The 11606-nt window shown below is 48.8% G+C and overlaps 1 protein-coding gene across 2 annotated transcripts in view; it reads left to right on the top strand.

Annotated features, from left to right (window-relative positions):
• Positions 1-3989: 3989 nt before the first annotated feature.
• The window catches only part of TMEM72 (transmembrane protein 72), a 24087-nt gene continuing 16470 nt past the window's right edge, over positions 3990-11606 (top strand). The window contains exon 1 of one of the 2 annotated variants that reach the window (XM_003796604.1): positions 3990-4264. In XM_003796604.1, coding sequence (XP_003796652.1) covers positions 4195-4264 — 70 coding nt within the window. In that variant the 5' untranslated portion in view covers positions 3990-4194. The remainder of the gene's footprint in view (positions 4265-11606) is intronic. The other variant, XM_023517213.1, reaches the window with a different exon arrangement.

Below are 11606 nucleotides of genomic sequence, written 5' to 3' on the forward strand. Positions count from 1 at the left end.
TGTCAGACTAGCCACAGGATAGGAAGTTTTTGTTCTCTTATGATATTAGCTCCTACTTCCTGGTACCTTCTCTAGATAGGTGCTTTTGACATAGTGCACTGGACCCAGTCGGACACCTTCCAGACACTTTCACAGGTAAAGGAAATTAGCACTGAGTGACAGTAAGGAAGGTCCCAGGCCACATGAATAGCAGAGCTGCTGTCTGTACCCCCCTCCCCTTCCCACACCATGTCTATGAGGGAGGGAGCCAGAGTTCTCTGCCCTCATATGCCAGGGATCCAGCAAAAGCCTTCTAGGAGCACTTCTGGGGACATTTATCTGGGCTTTTTCAGGAATCACAGATGTCTAGCATCACAGATGCGCCAGATCTGAATGCCCCAGTCAGTGTATGAGAACTTTCCAGAGCACCCTCCCCAACCCTGCACCCACACAGCCCCCAGGAGACATCTGCCCCCACCAGCAGCCCTCCCTGTCACTGGACGGGCACTTACTAAAACATCTTCCCAGGCCAGGGGCAGGGTTCACACCTCTAATCCTAGCACTCCAGGAAGGCTCAGCAGGTGAATTGCTTGAGCTCAGAAGTTCCATATCAGCCTGAAAAAGAGTGAGACCCCCCTCTACTAAAACTAGAAAAATTAGCTGGGCGTTGTGGTGTGTACCTGTAGTCTTAGCTGCTCGGGAGGTTGAGACAAGATTGCTAGAACACAGGAGTTTGAGGTTGTTATGAGCCACGATGACACCTCAGCACTCTACCCAGGGTGACAGAATAAAACATAAATAAACAAATAAATAAATAGGGCTGTTTCCTGGAGAGATTCCTGCACAGCCCACCAGGCAGCTCTGCTTCTCACAGGCAGAGAGAATATTTATTTATATTCATTTATAAATATTAGTTGTCTATGTTTTGAGACTTTGGGAAAAAAAATAAGAAGAAGTTAACTGATGACTCCATACTGAACCTCAGAGTCAAAACATTCTATAATAGACATACTCTTATTTGATAAGGGAATGTCACTTTTTTGCATTTTTATTATTACTCAATAAAAAAGTAATTAATTAATTAAATTTAATAAAACATCTTCCCATACTTTGAGCTAAAAACTCCAGCCCACTACTTCTCCCCACTAGCCCAGGTTTGGACTCCTACGATGCAATGGAAATTGTGCTTTTTTGTGTAATATCCAGGTCACACCACCGTCCTGAGCAGCCAGCCCCCTGGCACTCTGTGCTTCACAAACTGCTGTAATTTGAGATTCCCTTTCTGTCACCCGCAGTACTTTTCCACATGCTCTCTGTCCTTACCTCTGTCCTTCGTCCTCCTCTGCCTCACACATGCCTGTGAGAAGCACAGCTGCCTGGTGGGCCGTGCAGGAATCTCTCCAGGAAACAGCCCTCTCTCTTTCCCCAGGGCCCATTAGTGACTGCAGGGTCAGGACTGGGTTTCTGGGGCTTCACCACCTTCTCATCCAAGTTTTATTTCAAGATTCCTGGCTCCCTTTTCTCTGAACTCTGAGAGGTCTGAGGAGCTTGTCTGCCCTGGCAGCCTTTTCCCTGCTCAGGGGGCTCCACAAATGGGCTTAATGGCGTAGCAGAGGCTCAGCTCTGCCCCAGACCTCTCTGCGGTTTCTTCAGGAGGGCCCTCTCTGCTGCCTTCACATTTTGCTTTTGTAACAGGCCCTACTCTCCTTCCACCAGCCCCCTCTTCAGTGCCTCTTAGCAGGGCAGCCCCGGTGAAGCCCTAACCCTCAGCCCCGCTAGTGCTCAGTCTCCCCCAGCCTGAGCCCCAGGCACGGAAAAAGCCCCCTGTGGAAAAAGCTGTGCAGAGAGCTCAGCAGACACAATCCATCCTCAGAAACCTACCTCAGCCCCTCCCACACTTAGGAACAGTAAGTTTAGCAGCTCTGGAGCATCCGCTGATGCCCCACTGGTGCTCACCTCATGGACCATGAGCTGGTCACGCCCCTTGCTGGACCCTCCTCGTCATGAGATAGTTGACCATCCTGGCCAGGTGGACCCAAGAGGAGGGAACAAAGCTCATCCTCTCACCTCTTGTTAAAAGGGACCAACACTCTCCAAGACACCCACCAGCACACACCCCTCCTGGGCTGTTTGACCAGAATTGGGTCACACTCTCCTTCCTAAAACAGTCTCTGGGAAGGTGAAAGGCATGGCCATGACCCCTGGACTGAGCAGACCCCACCAACCCAGGCCTGGAAGGAGTCCCGATCTTCAGAACATACAGGTGTCAGATATAAGACAGTGTCAGCTGCTGCTGGCTGGGATAAAGCAAGTGACTGCTGTGTGGCCAGCCAGAGCTTCCCAACCTGCGCAGAGAGAGATGGTTCCTAGAGGAGTTGGAGCTGCTGGGGCTGCTGGCACGCCCCCCCCCCACAGTGGCTCTGTCTGTGCCATGTAGTGTGTGCTGCTGAGACCCAAATACCACCATCTGGGAAGCAGGGTGTGTAGTGTCAGGACACATCAAACTTTGACAAGCTTGGAATTGATAGTTTGCTCATAAACACAGTCTGCTAACCCAAGAAAAAAATAAGTACAGCGTACATTTCTAAACTCAATCTTGAGGATGAGCAGAGAGGTTTTTAAATTCATTTAAGGGTAAAAAATACCCCCCCCAAAATATGATAGTCTTTATGGAAAGCCCTAATTCCTGATCAAGTGAGTTAATAAAATTGAAATAATTTTAATAGCAAAAAATATCTGCTCATTACATGAGGAAGCAGCATCATCAACAAGGAAAAAGCAAAACCAACTATTCCTGAGTTTTCCATTACTACACATGGTCCTCGACTTACATACCGTGTTCAACTAAATGATCTTCGATTTTACGTTGGTGCAAAAGCAATACATGTTCAGTAGAAACCAAACTTCACATCTTCAAATTTGGTCTTTTCCTGATTATAAAAGGGGCTTTTCTTTCCATAATTTTGCCCAGATGTAGGCTAATGTAAGTGTTCCGAGCGTGGCTAAGGGAGGCCAGGCTAGGCCAGGGAGTCTGACAGGTTAAAAATGCATTTTTAACTTACAGTGTTTTCAGCTTACAATGGTGTTTATCAGAATGTAACCCTGTCGTAAGTCAAGGATTGGTTTGGTTTTAGTTTTTTGCCTTATTTATTTGGATTTTTTTTTTTTTTTTGTCTATTCCACATGAGCAAAGGGTAAAATATTTCAGAAAAACACCCAGGAGGAAAACAAAATCTTGGTATCATTCAGTCCAGTATGTCAATTAGAAAGTTAAGAAACAGTGAAAGCCCACCATTGTCCAGTTTTGGCAGCCGGGTTCCTTGGCACAGCTCCGAGGACACTCATACTTTTGAGAACTACCAATCCAGCCAAAACCTCTCATTTATTTTCTTCAAAATTTACGAAGTCTCACAGATACCTTTGGGTTTCCCCAAGGTCACCCAGTTAATTATTGGCATAGCAATTTCCCTCCCAAAGAATCAAAGTAATTTCCCCATCCCATGTCAGAGATTTCTGTCAAGGATAAAGGCAAGCCTCTGGGTGGTATGGCCTGAGCTAAGAACGTCTGGGCAGAGTCCAAACCTGCCCCAGGCTGGAAAAGCTTCCTAATCCACCTATAGGCAGAAAAATGAAGCTTGGAACTCATTTTACAAGTTGTTTCTACTGGAGGCTTAAAGACACATCCCTCTCGGCCACATGCACACAGACAGAGCTCCAGGTGCACGGTTCCAGCTTGAGATGAACACCCCAGCACCCCTTCCCAGGGCGTGAGGTCCAGGGGTGACTTTCTAGGCACTGCCTGATCAGGAAGGGCCTGGGCTGGCTCCCTGGCTCCCTCCTCCCAGTCAGAAACAGTTAATTGCCAGCTCCAGGCCGCCTCCAGCCCAGCCCTCACCACCGATCTCAGGCAGCTGCGCCAGGCCAAGCGGCTCCAGGCCAGGCTGGAGCTGCAGAGTAGCAGGGTCATTCTTCCAAGGTAATGATTAAACCAAGTGCCTGGCAAGGGCACCGGCTGAGGAGCCGGGAAGGTGAGCCCTATTCACACCTCGGCCGGGCTGCAGTGGCCAGGACTGGTTTGGGAAGGCAGGGCCCCAGGCGGGGGGCCCCTAAGCTGGCAGCCACAGCCTCCTGCCTGCTCACGGTTGTCCGGGAGCATCCCAGGGCCAGAGCCTCTGCCACCTGCCCTGCTGGGACTCTGCCTTCAGCCCCATCACCATGAAGCTCCAGGGGTTCTGGACTGGGCTGGAATACACCTGCCGGCTGCTGGGCATCACCACTGCTGCAGGTAAGACCCACCTCCTGCTGCCACTCCCTGCACAGAGGCACAGCAGACAGAGCTGCCCAAGTGGTGGGAGGTGGCCGGGAGACAGCAGGCACAGGTGGAGACCTCTGTGCTTCAATTTTTTCCCAAGATCCCAGAAAACTGCTCTGCAGAGCAGCAGCAGGTGTAATGGGGTGGGCTTCAGGCCAGGAGCCAGGGGCCTGGTGCTGGATCTCCCAGGACTTTCAGAAGTCTCAGGGTTCACATCTATGAAATGAGTCAAGGGGCTCCGCCTCACCTCCTCGGAGGGCAGTTGTGAGGGGGACATGGGGTGAGGTGAAGGCAAATGTGGTACTCAGGTCCTCCCTTATACTGCAGTTATAAAAATGGTCAACTGAGCCCACCCTGCTCTACTCAAACCACAGTTCTACCCCAGGGAGTGAGAATTCCCAGTCACCAGCCAGCTCTGCCCTGGGGACAAGCTGAGGTAGCCTACATATGGAGGTAGCAGGGTCCCCTCCAAGCCATCCTGGGCCTCATTAACAGAAAACTCTGGAGGAACCCAGGCCCTGTCTGTGACCTGTCTACTGGACGGCACTGGGGGTTCAGGGCTAGAGATAGTTCCCTTTGCTGACTTATCTCTCTCATCCTGCTGGTCACGGGGCTTCCCAACTGGCCAGGAAGACAGAGAGTTAGATCAGAGGCGAGGGCCACAATCCTGAGCTCTGCCTGCCCACTCCGCTGAGCAGACCTGGGTCCTCCACAGGGCTGGTTCTGAAGTGAACAGGTAGTATTCTGAGCCCTTTGCCTTAGGCCCTATCATGTCTAGGTGACAAAGAAGAGATACACACTCCCTAACCACACCCTTTCCAGTCACTGGGGGAAAGCCTACTTGTGATTCTTGCTGAATAGGAGAGACTCAAGTTGTGCTGACTCCAGCCCCAGCCATCCTGTCACTTGGCCCATGTGTGACCTTGGAGGAACCACCTGGCCCTTAGGATGGTGGGCCTGTTGGCCAGGTATTTTGACAGATCAAGGATGTCAGGAACTGAGACTAAGCTAAGTGAAACTGAGGATGAAAACCTCTGGGCAGAAGCCCCCATGACACATTCCAGAGCTCAGGGGGGTGGGCGGGGGATCATTTGGGGAAGCACGTGGGTTCCCCACATGTTGGCCAGTAGGGTCTTTCAACATCTAGGCCATTAGTTAGAGCAGGAAGGCTGCTGGGTGGTCTAATCCCTCCCCACCCCATCCCACCCCACCCCCATTACATAATGGAGCACCTGAGCTCAAACAGGGATAGTGACCTTGCCCAAGGTCACACAGTAAGTCAAAGGGACAGCCGGTATGGAAACCTGGTCCCTCAATTTTCACAAAGGCTGGGGCTCTGGCCAAAGCCCTCCCTGCCTTCCATGGTAGGAAACCCTGCCTAGTGGGCACGAGGAAGGGGTCCAGAGCTGCTCTACAGAGCACTGAGTGGATGAGTTGGTGGAGGAACCAGCCCAACCTCTCTCAGACAATGATGTCACCTATGCATAAGGAAGTGGCTGCCAAGATCCCCAACAGCCCATCCTGGGAAGAAGGTCACCTCAAATATGTTTCTGGGTCTGGGCTTAGAGCCTTGTCTACCAGTCCTGACAAGGCCACCTTGCCCCTTCTAGCTCTTGGTTTCCAAGTACGTAAAATGCCAGAAATCCCAGTGTCTATCTCCCCAGCCCCGCTCCACCCAGACCAGAGGCTTGCCTCCTATTGAGAAGCTGTTTTAAGATGTTTTATCTATCCTTCTAATGGATTAGCCAAAGATAGTTTAAGAGTCTGATTTACCTCAACCAGCAGAAAAGTCGGTAGCTCTGCTCCCAACACACACACACACATTCATAATGCTCCTCTTAACCACATCCTTATCTCTGTGCAAAGAGCTGCTGTTAACGCATGGGATGGACCAGCCTCTTGGTTTTCACATAAGATCCAAGCTAAAAATAGGCCATGAGTTGCCTTCTAATGGCAAGACTTCCAAATGATCCTTCTGGGGCTTTCTAGAGTGCTGAGCATGTGTGGGAAGCAACGGAGAGGGGCTGTGGCACTCTCGGACAACCCTTGAATTTCTCCCACCATTGCTGAACTCCTGGCCTATTTCCAGTGTGTAAGATTTACACATTCCTTATTCACTTAAGCTTCTTTTTTGTTAAAATCCTCTGTTGAGAAATTCAGGCTTCATTTACAGGGGCACTGCTGCTGGGGAGGAAACAAGACTCAAAGCAGAGGCCCTTGCTTTGCAGAAACCCTGGTGAGGGGACCTACGGTAGCCCCTTATCCCCCTGCACGTAGGGCATGTAGGTTTTCCAGAAGGTAGGAAGGCCTGTGACCCAAGGGCGACCAGAGTGTCACCTGCAAGTACCAGGCAGTACCTAAGAGCCTTCTCCCTGGACCCCTGCAGACGGGATCAGTGGGTGGAGGAGGAGCTGTGGGAAATGCTGAGGGCACCAGGCCCAGGTGCCACCACCAGGAGGGCAGAGGCCCTGCACTGAGCTGCCTGCTCCTCCCCTCCTAGACCGCCTGATGAGCCTCCTTAGGATGTCGAGCAGCCCTATCTGCCATTGCTGCCCCATCCTAACATCCAGCCCGCACCATGCGGTTCCAAGCACAGCTCATCACCACTGTCAAATAGGATAAACAGGCCATGGGCAAACTGCACCCTGCCCAGGTGTTTCTAAAATTAGAAAATTCTGTCCCTTTGGTGCAGTAGTGTACTTCAGGTCATCACAGACCACTCCCTCCATTGTCCCACACTAGGCTCCTTTGCATCATCTCCCAGCCTGGGAATGCATCAGGCTGAATGTGTGTCCACGCCTGTGTTCATGTCTCTGCACACACACATGTGCCCTCTACGTGGCTCAGTTGCTGAGCTGTGGCATCAGGTGTCACCCGCAGAAGCAGACCCAAGTGGAAAACCGTGCACAGACCTGTGCAGTTGCCAGAATACCTGCCAGTTCATTCCTCAAGCAGGTTCTCCTATGTCCACCGAAGGGCACACTGAGCGAGAGACACGGGCCCCAGGCAGGCCGTGGACCACTCACTGGAAAGGGGACTTGGGACGTGGTTTTAAGTGAGATGGGAGCACAGGGGTCCAGGGCACTTCTCTTCCGTAAAATGAGAAAGGGTCTGTCCCCATCGCCATCTAGGAAGGCAGGGTTGGCCTCCCTTTGCACTTCAGCCGCCCTCTCACCCTTCATCCTCCAGGAACTCTCTGATAATCTCCTCACTGCTCCTCAGCCTGGCAGACAGCAGGAGGAGAATGGGAAGAGCCCTTTGCACAGGAGCCAGTGACTCCTCCTTGGGCTGTGCCCTTGCACACAGCCGGGCATGGCCTTCCCCACTGTCCCCAGGCACTTGGGCGAGGCTCCCAAGATTCCTCAGAGCACAGAAGCTAAGCTTGAAGCTTCTCAACACCAACACTTGAGGGCTTCATTTCACTTTTCCAGGCTCTGCTCGGGTAGTGATGGCCAGTGATAGGCATTCCCATTCGAGTGTTCACTGTGAGCCAAGCTCTGTGCTACATGTTTTAAATGCAGTATTTCCTAACTATCCTCTGAAACATCATCAAGCTCAGCCTTATAGCCATTGTACAGAGAGAGAAACCAAGGCTGATAGGATGAAGCAACTCACTCAAAGGCTCACAGACAGGAAGCAGGGAGGCGACTTTCCATTTGATGGCAGTCTCCTCCCGAGACCCCACTCCCGATCACTGTGCCCTCCACTTACATCAAGTTAGAGGGCATGTCTCTCCCTCCTTATCTTGACAACCCCAAGATGCAGGATACACAGAGGCTCCAGGAGGCCTGGAGCTGCCCGGCATGCACCCTAGTGCCCCTGCCCTCAGTTAGCCCTGACCATGCAGGAACTCAGGCAGGTGGGGTCATGGTGAGGACAGACACAGCCGCAGGAGCACGTAGTCAAGGACCACCAAATCTAAGAACACTGATATTCAACCTAGCTGCCTATTCTGTCCCAGCATGGTTGCCATGCATGCTTTAATTGGCACCACCAGGACACTCTCCAGCCAAAGCCACTCCAGGACACTCTCCAGAGACAGCCAGATCTGCAAACATTTCCAGAGAGAACTATCAGAGTGGGGCCTGGCATCTGTAAGCACAGAGAGGGGACGGGCAGATCCCTCGTGGTCCTTTCCTTCATGCTCAGACAGGCCTCTGTCTACTGGTTCTGTGGCCTCTGCCAGGCTACCTGAGCACGCTGAGCCCCAGTTTCTTCTTGTGTAAAAGGGAATTAAGCATTGGTAGGTATGTAGCACACAGCAGGGGGGTAAGGAAGGGCTCAGCAGAGCCCACAAGGACATAGGCGGATGGAGACTGAGCCACTTTCCAGCAAATCTGCCCGTTCTGGTGTGTTGTTTCTCACAAGTCAAGTGCTTGGGGTCAACCTAGAATCATTTAGGGGTTTTGTTTTGTTCCAGGTTTTTGACCCATTAACCTGCTTCTCTACGTGAGAGACACAGCCACATTCCCAGCAGCCCCAGTCCTCACCTCATACTGTTCAAAAGGGAGAACTTAATGATATAGATTAGGACAGAAGAAGCATTTAAAACCCAGGTGTTATCATCACTTTTTAAAAGATACAGCAAATGTATAGTTTGACCTTAGCCCGGCTCAAAGCTTTCAAGAGAATTAATGTTTCTGACACAACCATCTTGGTCTCTCCATGCTAATTTCCGCCCTCTTAAATGTATATCCCCATGACAACCTCCGGCCATTTGAGAAAGCTTCACACACTCCAGCATGTCTGCAAGTGACTTATTACCTAAGCGAGACCACATCGTGCTTCCAGATCTTCCAAGTGAATGATGACAGCTTTTTCCCTTACCAATACAATTGTCTCTGTGAGTAAACAAAATCTCCCTCCGCCTGTTCTTCCCACCTACCACTGAAAGGCAATAGGATTGGTTTGAGCACTTGTTTCTTTACTTTTCTGTGCCTGTATCTTCCTTCTAGATTTGAGATTAAAAATCTGGAATTCCAGTTAGAATTCATTCACTTGGCAAACATTTGCTGAGTTCCCAGTCTTGCAGTGTAGACACACGTATTAAGACTGCAGAGGCTGACCAGGGAGGCAACTAGCAAATGCACATTCAAGCACCAGGCAGGGCAGTGTAGTGTTTGGAGAGAGGGTCTGTGCTTCGCCCTACTGTGTATGATCCCAGGCACATCATCTAACCTCTTTGGATTTCAGTTACCTTATCTAGAAAATGGGGATTACCATTGTATCTGCCCTCTGGAGCTGTGAGGATTCAATGAAGCAATGATTAAAGCAGCAAACTGCCCGGTACATGGATCCTCACTCAGGCTCAGTGCAGGTTAATTTTGGAGGAACATGCAGGGCACAGAAACTGTGTACTACGTAGTAGGGGGATTTGCTCCTCTTGTGGGATGGAAAAAGAGGGAAGATCAGAGGAAAGGAGCAAAGCAGAGTATGACCAGAGAGGAAGAGGCGAGACTGTAAAGCCTTTATACAGGGGGACACTTTCCTTCACGTCTGAGCTTGGGCTGTTAAGGTCAGCCTACAGGAACTGGGTTATTTCTCCATCACAGCTAGTGAGCCAAGCAGAAGGAAGATGGCAACCCTGTTTTATTTTTCATCATCTGACAATTCTTTCAAGAATGCCCTTGAGACAATTCTGTTCTGTTTGGCCTCTTGGAAAGGGCTGTGAAGGAAAGGGACACAGTCAGACATAAGGCTGATGCTGTGAAGAAGGAACTCTGCCTTAAGCCAAGTCGAAGTCAAATTAAGAAGCATGGCGTGTGTGGCATGGATAGAAGGACAGTAACATGGTCATTGTCTTCTAGAAAGCTGCCCTGTGGAAGAGTGACCACATGTATTATCTTTGAATACCAAGAAAGAATAAAAAGCAAATACCTTGGGTACCCCTGACATCGAGACGTAGAAGAATTTGCTCACAGACAAATTCTATCAACATTTAAGAAAGAAATAACATCTATTCTACACACTCTTCTGGACATTTGAAAGAAGGGAACATTTCTCAACAGTCTATAAAATCAGTGCTTACATGGATACCCAAACTAGGCAAAGATATTATAAGAAAATAAAACTATAGACTAACAACCCTTCATCAGCATAGATGCAAAATAATTTAAAAGTATATTTATAGGATAATATACCATAATGAAGTGACATTTATCTCAGAAATGGAAGGTCGTTTTAATATTTGAAAAATCAATTGAGGGTGGCACCTGTGGCTGAAAGGAGTAGGGTGCCAGCCCCATATGCCAGAGGTGGTGGATTCAAACCTAGCCCTAGCCAAAAACTGCAAAAAAAAAAAAAAAGAAAGAAAGAAAGAAAGAAAAGAAAAGAAAAGAAAAATCAGTTGATGGAACTGACCATCTGCTGTGACTGAACCCAAATTCATATGTTGAAAACCTAACACCCAAGATGATGGTATTAGGGGATTAGATCATGAGAGCAGAGCCCTCATGAGTGGAATTAGTGCCCTTATGAAAAAAACCTTAGAGAGTTCCCTTGCCTCTTCTGGCCTGGGAGGTTGCAGTGAGAAGACAGGTGTCTATGAGGAAATAGGGCCTCAGCCACCAAATCTACTAGCACCTTGATCTTGGACTTCTCGGCCTCCAAATCTATAAGAAATAAATTCAAGCTATATATAGGCCACCCAGTCTTGGATATTTTGTTACAGCAGCTCAAGTGAACTAAGACACTATGTTAACAAAGTAAACAAGAAAAGCCATGTTATCATTTATTTAGGTGATAAATAACAGAGAAACATTATGACAAATGATGAAACCTATTAGCAAACTAGTAACAAAAGGAAATCTCTTCAGCCTAAATAAGACATCTACATCATCTAAAAAGAAAGCATACACCTACTTACAAGTAAAAGACCAAATGTCTTTCTCCTAAGGTTGGGAAGAAGACAAGTATTCCACTCTGGAGGTTCTAATCAGTGCAAGAATGCAAGAAAGAGGAACAAAATGCATGTAGATTGGCAAGAAATACTAAACACTATTCACAGAGGACATCACTGTCTGCAGAAAATCTGACGGAAGCCACCTAAAAACCTACTAGAGCTAATAAAGGGATTTGCAAGTCTGCAGAAGACAAGATCAATAGACAGCAATCAACTGTATTTCCATACACCAGCGACAATTAGAAAATGAAATTCTTTTTAAATAACATCAGTAATATGAAATACTTAATGATAAATCTGACAAAAGATGTTGAAAAGAAAGCATGTGTACTAGGAACTAGAATGCATTACTGAGAGTAAAGAAGAATTAAATAAATGGGACCTTGTTCCTCAGTCCAAAGGCTCAATATTGTC

Source organism: Otolemur garnettii, unplaced genomic scaffold (genome assembly GCF_000181295.1).
Source record: "Otolemur garnettii isolate 467f Iridium unplaced genomic scaffold, OtoGar3 scaffold00105, whole genome shotgun sequence".
NCBI lineage: Eukaryota > Metazoa > Chordata > Mammalia > Primates > Galagidae > Otolemur > Otolemur garnettii.